At 44.0% G+C, this 22,562-nt stretch overlaps 1 protein-coding gene across 1 annotated transcript; it reads left to right on the plus strand.

Moving 5' to 3' along the window:
* The first annotated feature begins 16,851 nt into the window (after positions 1-16,851).
* Positions 16,852-20,792, plus strand: LOC148149474 (putative G protein-coupled receptor 139). Its single transcript, XM_087990224.1, has 2 exons — positions 16,852-16,924; positions 19,891-20,792. The coding sequence occupies exons 1-2, from the start codon at positions 16,852-16,854 to the stop codon at positions 20,790-20,792; spliced, it is 975 nt and encodes a 324-aa protein (XP_087846350.1).
* Positions 20,793-22,562: the final 1,770 nt, after the last annotated feature.

Here is a 22,562-nt window from a genome sequence, read left to right on the forward strand (position 1 = left end):
AACCCTTGCCTTAATCCTAACCCTTGCCTGAACCCGAGCCCTAAGACTTACCCTAGACGTAACTCTAACGATAGCCATAATCCTAACCCTAGCCTAAATCCTAACCCTAGCACTAATTCTAACACTTACCCTAGCACTAACCCTAGCCCAAGCCCTAGCCCTTACTCTAACCCTAGCGCTAACTCTAACCCCAGCCCTAATCCTAAATCTAAAGCTAACACAAACCCCAGCCTTGTCCCTAAATATAACCCTCGCCCTAACCCTTACCCTAACCCTAGTCCTAACCGTAGCCTTAATTCTAACCATAGTCCTCACCCTAACCCTAGCCCTGGCCCTAAACCTATTCCTAATCCTAACCCTTACTCTAACCCCAGCCCTAATTCTAAACCTAGCCCTAACCCTAAACCTAACCTTAACCCGATCCCTAACCCTAGACGTAATCCTAATTCTATCTCTTACTCTAAACCTCACACTCGCCCTGAACCTAACCCTAAACCTAAGCCTAACCCTTATGCTAAGCATGCCACTAACCTCACCCGAGACATAACCTTGTCATAGCCCTAAACCTTACCCTAGCCTTATTCCTTAGCCTAAACCTATCCTTAAACCAAGACCTAACCCTAACACTAACCCAAACGCCAACATTAACACTAGCCCGAGCCGTATCTTTAACCCTAACACTAGCCCAACCTCTGAACCCTAGCTCCAATCCTAAACTTAACCGAAAAACTATCCCTAAGCCTAACCCTAGCCCCAGCCCTTACCCTAACTCTAACCCTAGCACTGAATCTAAACCTAGCCATAATAGTAACACTATCCATAACATTAACCCTAAATCTAACCCAAGCCCTGACTTGGTCCCTAGCCCTAACCCGAACCCTAACCCGAACTCTAATTCTAATCCTGACCCCATCCCTATCCATAATTCGAACCCTCGACTTAACCCTAGCCCCAGCCCAAATCATAAACCTAACCCTATTCCTAAGCGTAAACTTAGCACTACCCTCAACCTAATTCTAACCTTAGCCCTAAAACTAACCCGAACCTTAAATCTAACACTCGCGCTAACCTTAACCCAATCCCTAAATCTTGTCCTAACTCAAACCTTAGCCCTAAACCTAACCCTACCACTAATCCTAATCCAAACCCTAACCCTCACTCTAATCCTAACCGTAACCCTAACCCTATCCCGATACCTAACACAAGCCCTAACCCTAACCCTAACTCTAACCTGAGACCTCACTCTAACACTAGCCCTAACCCTGGCCGTAACCATAACCCTAGCCCAAACCCTAGTCCTAAATCTAACTCTCGTCATAACTTTAAACCTAGCACTAACCCTAAACCTAATCCTAACCAGATCCCTAACCCAAGCCCTAACACTAACCCTGGCACTAACCCTAACCCTAACCCTAGCACTAACCCGAGCCCTAACCCTAGCCATTACTCTAACCTGAGCACTAACTCTAAACCTAGCTCTAACCCTAAACCTAACCCTAACCTGATCCCAAACCCAAGGCCTAACACTAACCCAAAACCTAACCCTAGCCCTAACTCTAAACCTAACCCTAACCCTACACCTAACGCTAACACGATCCCTAACCCTCGACCTAACCCTAATCCTATCTGTAACTCTAAACCTCATCCTAATCCAAAACCTAATCCTAATCCTAATCCTAACCACAATGCTAAGCATGACACTAGCCCTTACCCTAACCCACACACAAGACCTATCCCTTATCCTATCCTTAACACTTATCCTAGCCTTAATCCTAAACCTAAACATATTCTTGAACATAAACCTAACCTTAACACTATTCCTAATGATAAAACATGCCCTAACCCTATCTCTAACCCTAACCCTAGCCCTAACTCCGAACCTAGCCCTTACCCTAAACCTTACACTAACCCTCACCCTCGCCCAAACCCTAACCCTAAGACTTACCCTAGCCTTAACTCTAATGCTAGCCCTAATCCTAATCCTAACCCTAAATCGAAGTCTGACACAAACCCCATCCCTGTCCCTAAATATAACCCTAAACCCAAACCGTAATCTTATATCTAACCCTAGCCCTAACACCAACCCTAGCCCTAACCCTGCCCCAAGCTCTGGCCATAAACCTAATTCTAACCCCAGCCCTAACCCTGTCCCTAGATCTGGCCGTAAACCTATTCCTGACCCTAGCCCTAACCCTATCCCTAAACCTAGCCCTAACCTGATCCCTAACCAAAGCTTTAGCCCTAATCTTAAACCTCGCACTAAATCTAACATGACCCCTAACCCTAACCCTAAACTATCGCTAATCCTAACCCTAACCCTAACCCTATCCCTAAGCCTAACCTTAGCCCCTGCCCTTACATTAACTCTAACCCTCGCCCTGAATCTAACCCTAGCTATAACAGTAACACTATCTGTAACACTAGTCCGTAATCTAACCCTGTTCCTAACTTGTTCCTTAGCCCTAACCCTAACCCTAACCCTTTTTCTAACCTGGACCCCATCCCTATCCCTAAACCGAACCCTAGTGCTAAACCTCGCCCCAGCCCAAATCATAACCCTAATCCTATTCCTCAGCATAAACCTGGCACTAACCCTCACCCTAACTCTAACTTTAGCCCTAAAACTTATGCTAGCCTTAAACCGAACACTCGCCCTAACCCCAACCCAATCTCTAAATCCAGCCCAAACTCTAACCTTAGCCCTAAGCCTAACCCTACCACTAACGCTAACCCTAACCCTAACGCCAACTCTCACCATAACCCTAACCCTAGCCCTCTACCTAAGCCAAGTCTTAACCCTATCTCAAACCCTAACCCTAACCCTAACTCTAACCTTAGCCCTAACTTGAAAACTCTCCCTAACCCTAGCCGTAACTGTAACCCTATCCCTAAGCCTAACCGTAGTCATAACTCTAAACCTTGCCCTAAACCTACACCTAACCCTAACCCGATCCCTAACCCTCGACCTAACCCTAATCCTATCTCTAACTCTAAACCTCACCCGAGCCCTAAACCTAACCCTATTCCAAATCCTAGCCATAATGCTTGCATGACATTAACCCTTACCCCTAGCCCTCACACAAGACCTAACCCTTGTCCTAACCTTAACTCTTATCCTAGCCTTAAGCCTAAGCCTAAACATATCCTTAAAAAAAACCTAACCCTAACACTAGACCAAACACTAACACTGGCCTTAACCCTATCTCTAACCCTAACCCTAGCCCAAACTCTGAACCTAGCTCTAACCCTAACCCTAGCCCCAATCCTAACCATAAACCTAACTATATCACTAAGCTTAACCCTCGCCCTAACCTTAACCATAGGCCTAATCCTGACCCTAGACCTAACCCTAACCCTTGTCTTAAGCCTAGCCCTAAGACTTACTCTAGCCTTAACTCTAATGCTAGCCCTAACCCTAACCTTAACCCTAAGTCTAATGCAAACATAAACCCCATCCCTGTCCCTAAATATAAACCTAGCCCTAACCCTAGCCCTAAACCTAATCCTATCCCTGACCTTAACCCTATCCCTAAGCCTAACCCTGGCACTAACCCTTTACCCTAGCCCTAACACTAACCTTGCCTTAACACTATCACTTGCCCTAACCCTCTTGACTAAACCTAACCCTACCTCAAACCTTAGCCCGGCGTCTAACCCTAGCACTAACCCTAACCCTGACTCTAACCCGAACCCTAATCCTACCCCTAACCCTTACACTAGCCCTAAGTATAAATCTAACCTTAACCTGATTCTTGACCCTCGCCCTAACCCTCACCCTATTGCTAACTCTAAACCTCATCATAGCCCTAAACCTAACCTTAATCTGAACCTGAACCCGAACCCAAACCCAAAGCCTGACACAAACCATCACCCTCACCCTCAACCGAGACCTAAAACTCAGCCTAGACCTAACCCTTGCCCTAGCATATATCCTAACCAAAGCCTATCCCTAAACTTAACTCTCGCCCAAACACTAGTTGTAACCTGAGCCCGAACTCTCATCCTAGCCCTAAACCTAACACGAGCCCTAACCAAAACACTAACCCTAGCCCTAACTCTCACCCTAACCTTATCCCTAAACCAAACCCAAACTTTAACCCTAGGCCTAACTCTAACCCTAACTTGAACCCTAACCCGAAATCTAGCCCTAAAGCTGTCCCTAACCTGAACCCTAAATCTAACCATAGCACATGCTGTAACCCTAACCCTAACCCTAACCCGAACCCTTACTCTAACCATAGCACAAGCCCTAACCTGAACCCAAGCCCGAACCCTAACCCTTACCCTAACGCTGTCCCTAAAATTAACCATAACCCAAACCTTATCCCTAATTCTAAACCTCACCCTAGCCCTAAACCTAACACTAAGTCTAACCTGTACCCGAACCCTAAGGCTGACACTATCCCTCACCCTCACACTCACCCTAGTTCTCACCCTCACCCTAGCCCTAACCCTTGCCCTTGGATTAACCCTAACCCTAAATCTATCCCTAACCCTAAAACTACTCCCAACCCTAACACTAACCCTAGCCTGAACTCTATTCCGAAACCTAATTCTAACACAGCCCTAACTCGATCCCTAGCCCTAATCACTAAACCTAATATAAGCCCCAAACCTGACCTTAGCTCTGACCCTATCCCGAATTCTAACCTAAGCTCTAACCCTAACGCAATCCCTAACCCAAGCCCTAACTCTAACCCTAACCCTAATTCTAAATCTAACCCCATCTCTAGCCTTAACCATAACCCTAACAACAAACTTAACCCTAACCCGAATCGTAAACTTAAACCTAGCACTAGCCCTAACACTAATGCTCGGTCTAACCATAACCCTAACCCTAAACCTAAACCTAACCCAAACCCTAACCCTAGACCAATTCTTAATCCTAAACCTCACATGACCCCAAACACTGACCATAGCCCTAACCATAATCCTAATCCAACCCCTTACCCTATTGTAAACCTTGTCCTAACCCTAACCAATACATTAACCCAAATCCTAACCCTAGATCTAACCCTAGCCCTAACCCTATTCCTAACCCTTGCTCTAACTCTAACTCAAGTCCTAACTTGAACCCTAGTGCTAACCCTAACACTAACCCTAACCCAAATCATATCCAGAACCCTAGCCTTTAGTCTAACACTAGCCCTAACTCTAACCCCAGCCATTACTGTAAATGTAACCATAACCCGATCCCTAAGCCTCGCCCTAAACTTAACACCAGCATTACCTCTAAACCTAGAAATAATCCTAAACCCTGACCTCACACCAACCCGAGTCCTAACCATAACCTTAGACGTAACCCTAACCCTAACCCTAACCCTACCGTAGCCCTAGACCTAACCCTAACCCAAAGCCAAATGCAAACCCTAACCCTAACCCTAAACCTAAACCTAAGCCATACCCTAGCCTTAATCTTAACCCTAAACCTATCCCTAACTCTAAACCTAACCTAACATTATCCCTAACACTAACACTAACCTTAACACTATCCTTAACCTTAACACTAACCCGAGACCTAACACTATTCCGAACCCTAACCCTAAACCTAGCCCTAACCCTAACAGTATCCCTAACACTAACCCTAATAATAACCAAATCCCTAACATTTGCCCTAAAACTAACTCTCGACCTCACCCAAACACTAGCCTTAACTCTATCCTTATCCTTTGCTATCCTTATCCCAAAACCTAGCCTTAATCCTAACCTTAACCCTAATTCTAACCCTAACCCTAACTCTAATCCTAACTCTAACCCTTAACCTAACACTAACCCTGACCCTAGATATAACCCTAACCCAAACCGTAACCCTAAGCCTAACCTGGAGCCTCATCTTAACTCTCACCCAAGCCATAACTCTCACCCTAGCCCTAAACGTACCCTCGCCTTAACCCTAACCCTAATCCTAACCCTATCCCTAAACTTAATCCTACCCCATCCCTAAATCTTGCCCTAATCCTAACCCAAACGTTAACCCAAGCCTTAACCGGATCCCTAAACCGAGCCCTAAACTTAACACTAAACCCAACCCTAGCCCTATTTATAAACCTAGCTCTAACCATAACCATAGGCCTAACCCAAACCCGAAGCCTGACACTAATCCTCACCCTGGCCCTCACCCGAACCCTAAACTAATTCCTAACCCTAACACTATCCCTGACTCTAACACTAACCCTAGCCCTAACACAAACCCTAACGCTAGCTCTATTCCTAACAATATCCCTAATCCTAGCCCTAACTCTAATCCTAACCCGATCCCTAGCCCAAAACTGAACCCTAAACTTAATTCTTGCCCAATCCCTATACCTAACCCAAATCCTAAACCTAGACCTCACCCTAACCCTAGCCCTAACCATAACCCTAGACATCTCACAAACTGTAACTCTAGCACTAACCCTAAACCTAACCCTAACCCTATTGCAGTCAAAACCTAACCCTAATCCTAGCCTTAACCCTAACCCTATCCCATCACTATCCTTTACTCTAACTCTAGCCCTAAATCTAACCCTATCCCTAACCCTAACGCTAACCCTAACCTGCTCCCTAACCCTCACGCTAACCCTCGCCCAGTGCCTAAACCTCACCTTATTCCTAAACCTAGACCTCACCCTTACCCAAGTTCTAACCATTATCCCAGACGTAACACTAACTCTAACACTATCCCTAACTCTAAACCCTAACCCTAAACCTAACCCTAACCTGAAATCGAACCCGAACCCTAACTTTAAACCTAGTCCTAATCCTAATGCTGTCTGTATGCCTGACCTTAGCCCTAACCCTAACACTAACTCTAACCCTAGCCCTAACCCTAACCCTAGCCCAGGTCTGACCCTCACGCTAACGATAACCCTCACCCTAAACCAAAACCGATCCTTAACCCAAGCCCTAAACCTAATCCTAAACCACACCCTAGACCAACCCCTAAACTTAACCCTAATTCTAAACCTTAACTGCACTCTAACTGTAGACCTAACCATAACCCCAGATCTAACCCTAATCCTAACCCCAGCCCTAACTCTGACACTAGCCTTAATCCTATCCCTACCCCAGGCCCTAACTCTAGTCCTAACACTAACCCTAGCACTAACTGTATCCCTGGCCCTGGCCCTAACCCTAACCCTAATCCTAGCTCTAACCCTATCCCTCCCCTGGCCCTAACCCTAACTCTCAGCACATCTCTAACCCATCCCTATTCCTAACCCTAGCTCTAGCCCTAACCATATCCCTACCCTTGGCCCTAACTCTAACCCTAATCCTAACCCTAGCCCGGTCCCTAAACCTAGCATCGTCCCCCGGGATAGACATGCCAGAGGAAGTCACCAGTTGTGGGTTTACAGGGTCTGAGAATCATCAAGTTGCCCAGCAGAGACACAGATCCTTCGGACACTATGGGCCATATCCCTTTAATCCCTTCCTATTCAAATGCACTTCCAGATACCTTTTAAATGTTGTGATTGCACCAGCCTCCACCTCCTGTGACAGTTCATTCCATAACTGTGCATGAAATAGTTCCCCTTGGGTCCCTTTTAAATCTTTCCCCTCTCACCTTAAACCTATGCCCTCTCGTTTTGGGACTCCCTTACCCTGGGAAAAAAAAAAGCCTTGGCTTTTCACCCTATCCTTGACCCTCATGATTTTATAAACTTCTATAAGGTCACTCCTCAGCCTCCAATGTGCCAGGGAAAATAGCCCAAACCTATTCAGCCTCTTCCTAGAGCTCAAAACCCTCCGATCCTGACAACATCCATGTAAATCTTTTCTGAACCCTTTCAATCCTAACAACTTCCTTTCTCTGGCAGGAAGACCAGAATTGAATCCAGTTTTCCAAAACTGGCAGAACCAATGTCCTGTGCAGCTGCAACATGACATCCCAACTCTTACACTCAATGTACTGACCAATAAAGGCAAGCATATCAAACACCTTCCTCACTCCCCTGTTTACCTGTGACTCCACTCTCACAGAGCTGTGAACCTGCACCCCCAAGGTCTCTTTGTTCAGTAACACTTCCCAAGACCCAACCATTAAGTGTATAAGTCCTGCTCTGATTTTGCTTCCCAAAATGGAGCACCTCACATTTCTCTAAATTAAACTCCATCTGCCACTCCGCAGCCCATCGGATCATGGGTGTCTGGTACAGAGAGACAGTACTGCCTCACAGTCCACTATGACACCAATTTTGGTGTCTTCTGAAAAGTTACGAATTATTCCTCTTATAATCACATCAAAATCATTGATATAAATGACAAGAAGCAGTGGACTCAGCACCAATCCTTGTGACACACCACTGCTGGTCACAGGCCTTCACTCCGATAAACAATGCTCCACCCACCACCCTCCGTCTCCGAGCTGCAAGGGAACTTTGTACCAAATGACGAGCTTACTCTGGATTCCATGTGATCTAACCTTGTTAATGAGTCTATCATGCGGAACCTTGTTGTACGATTTAGTGAAGTCCATATCGACAACGTCTAATGTTTCCATCAATCTTCTTTTCTATCTTCTCTATCGCTTCTTCAAAAAACGTCAATCAAGTTAGTTGGACATGATTTCCCACACACAAAACCATAATGATTACTCTTAATCAGTCCATGCCTTTCCAAATACATGTAAATCCTGTCTCTCAGAATCCCTTTGAACAACTTACCCATCACTGACGTCAGGCACCTGGTCTGTATTTCCCTGGTTTACCCCATCCTGTTTCTTAAATAATGGCACAACATTAGCCAACCTCCAGTCTTCCAGCACCTCACATGTGACTATCAGTGATACAAATATCTCAGCAAGGGGTACAGCAATCACTTCCCCAGCTTCCTGCAAACTTCTGGGGAAGAACTGGTAAGATTCCGGAAATGTATCTATCTTTATACATTTTCAGATGTCCAGCCACTCCTCCTCTGTAATATGGATACTTTGCAAGAAACCACTATTTATTTCTCCAAGTTCTCTAACTTCTATGTTCTTCTCCACAGTAAGTACTGATACAAAATACTCAAATACCATTCTACTCTTACAGTTCCACACATGGACAGCCTTGTTGATCTTCACAGGGCCCCATCCTTTACCTAGTTATTCTTTTGCCCTTAATGTACTTGTAGAATCTCTTTGGAGTCTCCTAATCTCCATTTGCCAAAGCGATCTCATGTTCCTTTTTGCCCTCCTGGTTTCCCTCTTGAATAGACTTGTACTCCTTGAGGGATTCACTCGATCCCATCTGTCTATACCTGACATATGTTTCTGTCTTTTTCTAGACCAGACCCTCAATTTCTCTCATAATCCAACATTCCCTGCACATACCAGCCTTGCCCTTCACACTAACAGGAACATACTGCCTCTGGACTCTTGTGGTCTTACTTTAGAAGACCTCCCATTTTCTAACGATCCCTTTACATCTGAATATCCGATCGAAGACAATGTTTGAAAGTTCTTGCCTAATACCGTCAAAATGGGCCTTAATCCAATTGAGAACTTTGACTTTTAGATCAGGTCTGTCCTTTTCCATAATTATATTAAATCTAATAGCATTATGATCACCGGGACCAAGGTGCTGCCCCACTGATAACTCAGTCACCTGCCCTGCCTTATTTCCCAAAAGATGGTCACACTTTGCTCCTTCTGGAGTAGGTACATCCACATACTGAATCAGAACATTTTCTTGTACACGTTTAATAAATTGCTCTCCATCCAAGCCCTTAACACTATGCCAGCCCTAGCCTATGTTTGAAAAGTTAAAATCCCCTATTATTACAACCCTATCTGTGATCTCCGCACAAATTAGCTTTTCAATTTCCTGCTGACTACTGGATGGGCCTATGGTACAATCTGTATAAAGTGATCATCCCTTTCCTTTTCTCAATTCCACCCATAACTTCACTGGACGTACTCCCAGGAACATCCGCCCGGAGTACAGCTGTGTTTATCTCGAACCTTGCCCAGGTGTAGAGGTGGCATGAAGCAGCTGGGTCACGCTGCCCGGTAACAAAGGGATTTTTACCGGGTGGCAGTTCCTGAACAGCAATGTCTGTCTGTTGGCAAGGAACACTGAGCAATGTGGCTTATCATTCCCACAATTGAAACCATAATTGCAGTTTGATCAGGGTTAAGATTAGGGTTAGGGTTAGGGTTAGGGTTAGGGTTAGGGTTAGGGTTTGGACACCAATTAATGGAATTGATCCAGTTGAGGTTAATTCCCAGGATGGCAAGATTACAACAGCAGAAAGTACTCTCCTGGAATAAGGGGCTGGAGAGGTTGTTCAACTCTGGGCTCAATGGTGAGGAGCTAATATTGATAACCTTTGACATTGGAGGCTTGAAGAATTCAATGAGGAAGGTAACTTTCAAGTTTGAAGGACCTGAGAGTTTGATCCTGGCTGCCATCATCCAAGGGTTCCAGTGTTTTGAGGAAATGGCTCTCTCTAAGCTCAACTCCAGTTAGAATGACTCTCAGTCTCCTTGTTGCCTCCCCCACAGAATAAATATTGCTGGGTAGTTCCAGCTACTGGAGGGGGAGCAGGTATATGGCCCTCAGTAGAGTGCTTCAGGCAATCTCAGTGCTGAGCCCCAGGCTTTAAACCCTAACCCTAACCCTAACCCGAAACCTATCCCTATCTCTAACCCAAACCCTAATCCTAAACTTATCCCTAACTCTAACCCAAACCCTAACCCTGAACCTATCCCTAACTCTAACCCAAACCCTAACCCCAATACTAACCTCAGTTTCCGGTTTTGGTGAAGATCTATCTCTCAGGTTGTGTTCGTGTTGGTGTTCGGTTCACTGAGCCGGTTTGATTTTTTGCAAACACTTCGTCCCCCTTCTGGGTGACATCGTCAGTGCGGGGCAGCCTCTGGATCAAGTATTGTTGTTGTGATCTCCCCAGATCTCCCCAGGTTTTCGTCAGTCATGGCGTGTGTTTCTATTTTTGGCTTTGCACTGTAATGGTCTGTAGATGGGGGTCTATCTCAATATGTTTGTTTCTGGCTCCAGTGGATAAACTCCAGGCCTCCAGGCATTCCCGAGATTGGCTTTGTTTTGCCTGTCCCAGTGTTGTAACATTGTCCCACTTGAATACATGTCCTTCATTGTCAGTGTGCATTAACATGAGGGAGAGCTGGTCATGCCGTTTTTGTTGTAAGCTGAGGCTCATGTATTCTAGTGGCGAGTCTCCTGCTCGTTTGTCCTGTTCAATGTTTCTCACAGTTGCTGTGTGGTATTTTGTGTATTACATTGGTTCTGCATGTAGTTGGTATGGGGACTTCTGTCTTGGATAGCAGCTGGCAAAGTGTGGCTGTTTGTGAGCTGTCACTTTTCCCAGAGAACATAGACATCTTGTAGTTGGTTCTGAGACATTTCTAATATAGGGCAAGTTGGTCAGTGTGCTGGGGTGCACAGTGTCTCCTTGGTGTTGCTCGGCATTGACAGATGAAGCTGTTATGGTACCTATTAATGGTAAGATTTTGTATAGCTGTTCCTCTTACTTTTTGCCCAGTTCGAGGGTGTTGCAAAGTGTTATATCTTGGTAAAATGATAATGATAAGGAAGGACATGAATAACATGATTCTACCAGCAAACAAAGGTCGCCTGGCCGTAGTAATGAATAAATCAGACGACATCGCAAAAGCTCAAAAACTGCTTGCAGATCGCAACAGTTACCAACAGAGGGAGTCAGACTCCATACCACAATTAGAGAATACGATTGCCTTCATGCGAAAGAAACTGGAAAAAGCAGGACGGGGAATAAGAATGGATTTCCAAAACTTGAAGCCTGAAGGTTTAATCACCCCATGCTTTTACAGACGCCCCAAAGTGCACAAGCCTGACATCCTCCTCAGACCCAAAGTCTCCATGCTGGGCACACCAACACACAGGTTAGCCAATGAGCTACACCGCAGACTGAAACACCTCATTGCAGGTTCAACACACTCCATCCACTCAGCACTGTAATTCCTCATCAACATCAGAGATACAAAAATCAAAGAGAATGAACTTATGGTCTCATTCGATGTGACAGCGCTGTTCACCTTTATTAACATAACACTGGAATAGGAAACACCGGCCACACTTCTGTCCATTAAACAGAGCTATGTCAAGACTCTGTTTAATCAAGGCTATAACACCATTGCAACCCCCAGAACTCTGCAAAGAGCCAGAGGAACACCTATACAAAGTCTTTGTTAATAATGAGTACCCTAACAGCTTCATTTGCCATTGCCTGGCATGCAAACAACACCAAGAAAACACTGTGCATTCCAACACACTGACCACTCTATTCGAGATGAGACAGATCTCAAAACTGACTACAAGACTCCTACTTCCTTTGGGAAAAGTGACTGGACACAAACCAACAGACACACTTTTCCAGCTACTATCCAAGACAAAAGATCCCAAACCCACTCCATGCAGGACCAATTGGTCGAAGCAGCTCTGTTAGGGTAGCCTTGAGGAGTTCGTTGAGTGTATCCATGATAGTTTTCTTGAACAGTGTGTAATGGAACCGATGAGAGAGCAAGCTAGCCTAGATCTGGTCCTGTGTAATGAGATAGGAATAATTAATGACCACATAGTTAGAGATCCTCTTGGAAGAAGTGATCACAGTATGGTTGAATTTCAAATACAGAAGGAGAGTATGAAGATACCAGGGTCTTGGGCTTGAACAAGGGAGACTACAATAGAATGAGGGAGGACGTGGCTAAAGTGGACTGGAAACAAAGATTTTATGGTGGGACAGTTGGTGAGCAGTGGAGGACTTTCAGAGCAATTTTTCAAAGTGCTGAGCAAAAGTATATTGCAGTGAAAAGGAAGGACTGTAAGAAAAGGGGTAATCTGCTATGGGTGTCTAAGGAAATAAGGGAGGCTATTAAATTGAAAGAGAAGGCCTTACAAAGTGGCCGAAAACAGCATGAAACCCGAAGGTTGGGAAAACTTTAAAGGTCAACAGAAAACCACAAAAAGAAATATAAAGAAAAGTAAAATAGAACATGAGAAGCACAGAATATAAAGACAGATAGCAAAAGTTTCTATTAATATTTAAAATGATTAGGAATGGCTAAAGTAAACGTTGGTCCTTTCAAGGATGAGAAGGGGAATTTAGTTATGGGATATGATGAAATGGCCAAGGCATTGAACAGGTAATTTGTATCAGTCTTCACAGTGGAGGACTCGAATAACATGCCAGTCATTGACAAAGAGACAAAGGTAGGTAAGGACCCGGAAACAATCATTATTATGGAAGAGGTAGTGTTGGGCAGGGTAATGGAGCTAAGGATTGCTAAGTCTCCTGGCCCTGATGACATGCATCTCAGGGTACTAAAAAGATGTCAGGAGAAATAGCAGGTGCATTGGTGATAATGTTCCAAAATTCACTGGACTCTGGGGCATTCCCAGCAGATTGGAAAACAGCAAATGTGACACCACAGTTTAAACAAGGGAGGCAGACAAAAGATGGGGAATTATAGACCGATTAGCTTAACCTCTGTCATGGGGAAGATGCTTGAGTCTATTATCAAGGAAGACATAGCAAGGAATCTCGATAGAAATTGTCCCATTGGGCAGGCGCAGCATGGGTTCATGAAGGGCAGGCCATGCTTGACAAATCTTTTGGAATTCTATGAAGACAGTACGAGCAAGGATGACAACGGGCACCCAGTAGATGTGGTGTACCTAGATTTCCAAAAGGCTTTTGACAAGGTGCCACATAAAAGGCTGCTGCATAAGGTAAGGATGCATGGTATTAAGGGTAAAGTATTAGCATGGGTAGAGGATTGGTTGACTAACAGGAAGCAAAGAGTGGGGATAAATGAATGCTATTCTGGCTGACAATCAGTGACTAATGGTGTACCTCAGGGATCAGTGTCGGTATTGCAATTATTTACAGTTTATATAGATGATTTAGAGTTGGTGACCATGTGCATGGTGTCAAAGTTTGCAGAGGACATTAAGATGAATGACAGGGCATAGTGTGCAGAGGATTGTGAAACTTTGCAGTGGAAAATATATACCTTGGGGGAGTGGGTAAAGGTCTGGCAGATGGAATACAATGTTAGTAAATGTGAAGTCATCTATTTTGGCAAGGGTAATGGCAAAAAGGATTGTTACTTGAATGGAAAAAGTTGCAGCATGCTGCTATGCAGAGGGATCTGGGTGTCCCTGTGTGTGAATCACAGAAGGTTGGTCTGCAGGTACAACAAGTAATTAGGTAGGCAAATGGAATTTTGTCTTTCATTGCTAAAGGGACTGAGTTTAAAAACAGGGAGGTTATGTTACAGCTGTACAAGGTGTTGGTGAGGCCATACCTGGAGTACTGCGTGCAGATTTGGTCTCCTTACTTGAGTAAGGATGTACTGGCACTGGAGGGGATGCAGAGGAGGTTCACTAGGCTGGTTCTGGAGTTGATGGGGTTGACTTATGAGGAGAGACTGAGTAGACTGGGATTATAATCATTGGAATTCAGAAGATTGAGGGGGGAATCTTATAGAAACATATAAAAATATGAAGGGAATAGATAAGATAGAAGTAGAGAGGATGTTCCAATGGTGGGTGAAACGAGGACAAGAGGGTATAGCCTCAGGATGAGAGGGAAAAGATTTCAGACTGAATTGAGAAAGACCTTCTTCACCCAGAGGGTTGTGAATCGATGGAATTCCTCGCCCAGGGAAGTAGTTGATGTTACTTCAGTAAAGCTTCAGGTTTTAAAGCTAAGGTAGATTTACTTTTGAACAATAAAAGAATTAAGGGGCACAGTAAGAGTGCGGGTAAGTGGATCTGAGTCCACGAAAAGATCAGCCATGATCTTATTGGATGGTGGAGCAGGCTCAACGGGCTGGATGGCCTACCCCTGCTCCTAGTGCTTGTGAATGTGATATACAACACACCATGCAGCAACTGTGAGATATGGGCAGGAAACTCACCACCAGAATACATGGACATCAGCTTACAACAAAAATGGCAACACCAGCTCTCCCTCATCTCAATACACACTGACAATGAAGGACATGTATTCAACTTGGACAATGTTACGAGACTGGGACAGGCAAAACAAAGACAAGCTCGGAAATGCCTGGAGGCCTGGTGTTCATCCACTGGTGCCAGAAACAAATGTGTTGAGATAGACCCCATTTACAGACCATTACAGCACAAAGCCAGAAACAGAAACACACACCATGACTGACAGAACGGTATAAATTCTGAGCAGATCATAACAACAGCGTTTCATCTGGAGCTGCACAGCACTGAAGATGTCACAGATTAAGGGGACAAAACAATTGCAAAAATAATCATCAGCTCAGTAAACTGACCAATAAACTAACCTCAGTGCTGAACTCGAGTTTCCTAAACCTAACCCTTAACCTAGCCTCAATGCAGATCCCCAAACTTCTAACCATAACACTAACCTTAAATCTTACCCTAACCCTAATCCATAACACTAACTCTAACCCGAAACCTGACTCTCATGCTAATCTAAGCCTAACACAAACACCAAACCTCACACTAACCCGAACACTAACCCTAAATCTTACCTTAACCCTCATCCTAACTATAGCACTAGCTCTAAACCCAAACCTAACTCTAACCCTAACCTTCACCCCTACACTGACACCAAACCTCACAATGACCCTTACCCTAACCTTAACCCTAACACTGATCTAACATTAACCATCATCCGCACTCTAACCCTAACCCGAACACCTAACACTCACCCTACCCCTCACCCTAACTTGATCAGAAGCTGTGCCCATTGACTGTGATCTAGTAGATGTGAGACACACTTCTGAAGTGTCCAGAGATATCAGGCCAGCGGGGACTGGCACAAGCAGTGGAAGAGCCCATCTGGGGACCAACTGCAAGCAAGATTTGGGGCATGGATGGAGTGGAGAAAGAGCAGTTGGTTCTCCTTTGATTAACGGTCAGTCACGAGGGGACACGGGTTCATGGTGAGGGGCAGGAGGTTCAGGAGGGATGTGAGGGAAAACCTTGTTAACTCGAGGGTGGTGACTGTCTGAATGTGCTGCCTGGTGGGTGTTGTTGATGCAAATTACCTCATAGCATTTAAAAAGTACCTGGGTGAGCACTTGGCACATCGTAACATTCAAGGCCATGGGCCAAATGTTGGTAAATGGGATTAGATCGAAGGTCAGATGTTTTTCACGAGTCGGTGCAGACAAAATGGAATGAAATCTTCTGAAGGCCTCCATTAAACTATGGTTCTATAAGAATTCAGTACATCCTGCTGAAGATTTAACATCTCACTTAACAACAGTACACACTCCTTTGGCACAGCACTTGATTGTTCAACTCGATGTTGTGTTGGGTTCTGGGCTAAGACTCTGAACCTTTTCACTGAGCAGCAAGAGTCCGTCCTCTCAACCAAGGCTGACACTAACCTCTGGCTGGCTGAATTGAAACAATTTGAGGGAAGGTTCAGACTATCGGTCAGAAGCAACAACAGTCTGAAAGACAGTGCCAGAGGTTTCAATTTCCTCAGTTCTCTGCAGAAAATGCTAAAGAAATCGTTCTGCAGGATATTCACAGGCATAACCACCAAATGCATTGGAAACTACAGAAAAGGAAAGACCCCAACAGGTCATCCACAAATGTATCGCAGACCATCATCAAATTTAAAACCTAAATGTTTGGGCAATCAAGAAGATTAACATGATGGCATAACGGGCAGGGAGTAGATGCGTTTTGTATGATTGACTACACTTGTTTGCTTATTGAAGTGTAATTAATTTCAATCATGATGTAACTGAATTATCTGACTGGAAATGTCCCTCCTGTATAAATATGAGACTCTTCTGAATGGATCATGTAACTGAGTGGAGCTGTGGCCCAAAAGCAACATCAGATTAACTAAAACATGCGTGAATCAACGGTACTTCATCAAATCGAAGACATTTTCTACACCTTTCTTGCAGTTGTCGGTGTTCCCGGTAAGTGACTTAACTATTAAATGGAATCAAACTGTGTCTACCTGTGTCTCAGAAACATTGAACCATTTGACCATATCACCTTGCCCCTGACTGATTGTCAAGTTACCTGCTCTGTTTTGATCTCTGCTCCTTTTGTCAGTGTCTCTGTTAGTTCTGGCTGAACAGGTAGATGAGAAAATTAACAATGTAATCAGGCTCAATCTTGTTGGAGGAACATGTCTCATGAAAGTAGATTATCCTCCTCTACCCTTCAGCTCCAACGCAATTTGCACTGCAACTTGCGAGCTGTTGGTCCACAGGGACCTTGAGGGATCAATATCACATCTCTTAACCAATTAACATTAAGGATTCATGGAGAAGGACAAAAGAATGTAGGGATGGGAGTTGTTGAATTAATATCAAATGAGTATCAAGTTAGCTGTAGAAATACCTGTCAGATTATTCCATGTCATAATACCTGCACCCTGTTTCTTACACAGCAAGTAAGAAGCAATGCTGTATCAGGTAAACATTCTCTGTAAGAAGCAAACTTACATGAGTGAAATTTCACCCCCAGTGTTCTGAGGAAGGGAATTCCAGGATCTTGACGCAGCAGCTGACACTAAGTGTAGAATTGAAACGATTTGAGGAAGGTTTCAGACTATCAGTCATAAGCAACACCTGTCTGAAAGACAGTGCCAGAGGTTTCAATTTCCTCAGTTCTCTACAGAAAATGCTAAAGGAATCATTCTGCACGATATTCACATTCTGCAGGATAGAATGGTGCAGCAGAAACCCTGCTCTCTGCAATCACCAAACTGAGTAGCCACATTGTGGGGGTAAGTATCCACTGGACTCACCCACTCACAAATCACTGTGGACTTTGATCAAGTTCTCAATAATAAAGGGTACATTCTGAAGCAAAGGCAATCTCATTCTGAATCAGCATGGTGGTTTGTTTTTAATGACTATACCTTAATGTCTGGTCTGTGATGAACTCAATTCTGTAGATGGTCAGTTGGACCTAGATCTTGGCTTATATTAGTATCCTGCCCATTTGAATGTTGCTTTGTTCTTTTCCAATTAAAAGAGAGATCTATCTTGCTTTCCGGCAAGCTGGAAGCTTTCTGTTCCTCTCCTCTCAGTTTAGTGAAAACCTGCCATTCACAATCAGCCCGAACCCTGTTCCTGATCTGTAACTGTTTGCAAAGGAACCTGGTCCTATCATGCCTTGCAAAGGTATTAAATTCCAGCTTCTTCATCAAACAATATGTCAATGTGTAAGCAGGAAGGAACCACACAATTCCACTTTTCCTTTATTATAACAATAGATGTTTCCTCCTCTGCAGCAAAACAATCCAACTTCCATTTTTTCCAGTTCATATTTCCAAACAAAATAGTGGTAGACCTGATCCCATGTCCTGGCATGAAAGGAATGAATGTCCAATGGGGTGGGTGAGACCATGAGTTGGCACAGAGGATGAGAAGGTACAAATGAGATGAGTGAAGGTGCATGGGTTGATATGAAGGATATGAGGAACCAAGGTAATGGGTGGGGAACATGAGTTTTAATGGGGCCAATCTAGACTGTACTTCATGACACCACTGGAGGGAATGAGATTTATTCCTGATGGAAGGCTAACGCCCGAAACATCGATTCTCCTGCTCCTCAGATGCTGCCTGACCAACTGTGCATTTTCAACACCATACTCTCGATACTGGAGGGAATGGTCATAGAGTCATAGAGATGTACAGCATGGAAACAGACCCTTCGGTCCAACCCATCCATGCCGACCAGATATCCCAACCCAATCTAGTCCCACCTGCCAGCACCCGCCCCATATCCCTCCAAACCCTTCCTATTCATATATCCATCCAAATGCCTCTTAAATGTTGCAATTGTACCAACCTCCACCACATCCTCTGGCAGTTCATTCCATACGCGTACCACCCTCTGTGTGAAAAAGTTGACCCTTAGGTCTCTTTTATATTTTTCCCCTCTCACTCTAAACCTATGCTCCCTAGTTCTGGACTCCCCAACCCCAGGGAAAAGACTTTGCCTATTTATCCTATCCATGCCCCTCATAATTTTGTAAACCTCTATAAGGTCACCCCTCAGCCTCTGACGCTCCAGGGGAAACAGCCCCAGCCTGTTCTTCCTCTCCCTGTAGCTCAGATCCTCCAATCTTCGCAACATCCTTGTAAATCTTTTCTGAACCCTTTCAAGTTTCACAACATCTTTCCGACATGCAATATTCCAACAGTGGCCTAACCAATGTCCTGTACAGCCGCAACATGACCTCCCAACTCCTGTACTCAATACTCTGACCAATAAAGGAAAGCATACTATATGCCTTCTTCACTATCCTATCGCCCTGCGACTCCACTTTCAAGGAGTTATGAACCTGCACTCCAAGGTCTCTTTGTTCAACAACACTCCCTAGGATCTTACCATGAAGTGTATTAGTCCTGCTAAGATTTGCTTTCCCAAAATGCAGCACCTCGCATTTATCTGAATTAAACTCCATCTACCACTTCTCAGCCCATTGGCCCATCTGGTCAAGATCCTGTTGTAATCTGACGTAACCCTCTTCACTGTCCACTACACCTCCAATTTTGGCATCATATGCAAACTTACTAACTGTACCTCTTATGCTCGCATCCAAATCATTTATATGCCCCCTTTATTATTGAGAACTTGATCTAAGTCCACAAGTGATTTGTGACTGAGTGAGTCCAGTAGATACATACCCCCACAATGTAGCTGCTCAGTTTGGGGAATGCAGAGAGCAGTGTTGTTGCTGCACCATTCTATTGTAGAAGAAAAGTTTTGGGGTACTGAATCTTTGAAATGGATTCTATCTGCGATTTTGAAATGGCTGTTGAATCGCCCTGACTCTGTAGAAATCTAACCTGACATACCTTTGTCAGTACATTTCTTTCTGGGATGGCTTTGTATAAAATCCTTTTTTTTCTATTTATTCCAGTTAATTTAGTGTCTGTTCTGATCCTGATACAAGGAAAGTGTGGACTCTCCAAATGTATCACTCGCTACCTGGTGGCCATGGCAGTGGCAGATCTACTGGTTGTTTTCACTGATGTGATACTGTTTACAGTTATTCCTTTCCACTTCCCAGGTACTTATCTAGAAATGACTCCTGTTTATTCTCTCTTGCTTGTCCTACTTTCTACAGCGACAGACATCTCTGTCTGGTTCACTGTCACTTTCACCATCGATCGTTTTGTTAAACTTTGTTGCACAAAGTTGAAAACAAAATATTGCATCGAGAAAACAGCAGTTATCATTATAACAACAGTGAGCATCCTGTTCAGCCTCAAAAATATTCCTTGGTACTTTGTATATGAACCTGAATATGTAATTGACAATGTACCCTGGGGTGGTATTGCATCAATGAACTTTTACACCACAGATGCCTGGGTAGCATTTGATTTCCTCAGTATTATTTTAACACCTTTCCTCCCATTCATTCTGATTTTACTGCTCAATGCTCTGACTGTCAGACACATTTTAGTGACCAGCAGAATACGCAGGAAGCTACTGGATCACAGCAAGAGAGAGAATCACACTGATCCAGAGATCGAGAGCCGCAGGAAATCCATCATTTTACTCTTCACTATCTCAGGCAGTTTTATACTATTGTGGATGACAAATGTTGTATATTTCCTTTATTGGCGAATTGCAAATATTTATGATTATACAGGTCCTCATGATCCTGCGTATATCACTGAACAATCAGGCTACATGCTGCAGCTTTTGAGTACCTGCACCAACACCTGTATTTATGCAGTGACCCAGACTAAATTCAGAGAGCAGCTGAAGAATGCAGTCAAATACCCAGTCACTGTAATTGGCAAATTATTGAAATGATTAAAAGTTTTTAAACACAAATCATTTTCTAATTGTGTGACCTATTTCCCTTCATTTACCCCTACACCTTGGTAACCATGTAAATTTGCAATCAGAGAAAATTGACTCAAAAGTGTAGCTTTACCATGTTATTTAATACACACACAGATTTCTGATTCACTTGTGATTGAATTGTTGGGTGGACGTTAACATTGGACAATACCTGATGATAGATGTTTTAGATATATCACTGTTGTCAGATTTTATAAGTTGAGGCATTCACTTGATAATGAATGTTATGTGGCAGTTATGACCTGTATTACAATAAACTCTTTACAACACTGTAGGATGATGCTACGATCATTTCTCATTGGATTTTAATTGAAAAACTGAGTGGTTAAAGATGTTGCTGACCCTGAAATTATGCCCTGTGCCCTCGTAGTCCCACTGGGGTCAGGTCAGCAGACAGCTGGAGAAAGGGTCACAGCTGAAAATGGCCACTTCCGCCATCATCTGCTCATTGTCATCCATTGGGAAAATCTGACGCAAAACCTGAAAAATATTCCTGGGCATTTCCAGTCCTGTGTGTTTCAACACTTCCTTATCCATTTGTGGGGCATGGGCATCACTGAGCAGGTCAGCATTCATTGCTTGGATCATGCTGCCTGTTCACTGAGGGGATTGTTAGACCATTTCAAACCACTACTCAATATTAACCATGGTGCTGAGACTGGAGGTTTCTCTGGAGCAGTGGTAGTGTCCCAACCTCTGAGACAGGAAGCCCATTGGCAAGTCCCACCTGCTCCAGAGTGTGTGCCATAACATTCATGAACAGGTTTGTGAAGGAAATCTGTCAGCCAGCCCAGGTAAGGACAGCAGATTTCCATCCCTGAAAGATAACAATGAACAAAATGAAGTTTTACAACAGTCAGTGATAATTATTATGGTCACCATTACGACACATTTATCAAATGTAATTTGCTCAGATTTGAACTCATGTTCCCTGGGCATTATCCTGAGCCTCTAAATTACTCTAGTCCAGTTACATTCCCACTGTATCCCCACCTCAATAAACTTGTCATCATTGTCCCAGGAACAAAGAACATGAACTAAGAGAAACAGGTTGAACCTATTGATGTCTAGAATCCTCACTTAGAATCTTCACACTCACCTACCCATGGACTACACGCTGTATATCTCTCCAACATCTCACTCTTTAGCCTTTGCTAAGTAATTGGTTCCTAAGGCAATGTGCAAAGTAAATGACTCTGATTGGTTCAGCCTACATTTTGGCTTGAGTGGCTGATACCCATTGCAATTAGTCGGGGACCAACTCTGAGGAAACACAGTAAGGCTAACTTCAGCCTGGGTACAGTGGAAGTTGAGTGTGTGGAAGTGATGAGACCAAGGGGAGGGTGGTAGTAGTGAGAGTGGGACAATGGTGGGAAAGTATGGAAAGACAATAGTGGAGTCAAACACGAGGCAGCAGGGGGTTGGAGACAAATGAGGAAGGGTAGTTAACTTTGATCATAATCACACTTAATAACATCTGTGACTTTCATAAGGACCAACTCAGAAGCTGTGAAAAGCTAATTGGAGAGACTGAAACTTGGAATTGATGGAAATGTGGGCAGGTTTTGGAGGTGACCATACATTCAATAACATTGGAAAGGGAGGACTGGCTAGGGACCATAAGACAAAGGAGCAGAAATTAGGCCATTCAGTCCATTGCGTTTGCTCCTCCACTCAATCATGGCTGATAGGTTTCTCATCCCCATTCTCCCGCTTTCT

This window comes from Chiloscyllium plagiosum, unplaced genomic scaffold (assembly GCF_037043375.1).
Source record: "Chiloscyllium plagiosum isolate Xiang-an unplaced genomic scaffold, Cpla_swu_hap1 HiC_scaffold_8, whole genome shotgun sequence".
NCBI lineage: Eukaryota > Metazoa > Chordata > Chondrichthyes > Orectolobiformes > Hemiscylliidae > Chiloscyllium > Chiloscyllium plagiosum.

Excerpts from the sequence above, each read along its gene's own strand:
- LOC148149474 (XM_087990224.1), top strand. The coding sequence starts at position 16,852 with ATGCGTGAATCAACGGTACTTCATCAAATCGAAGACATTTTCTACACC. Across the intron at positions 16,925-19,890 it reads TGCAGTTGTCGGTGTTCCCG|TTAATTTAGTGTCTGTTCTG; the intron begins GTAAGTGACTTA and ends TATTTATTCCAG.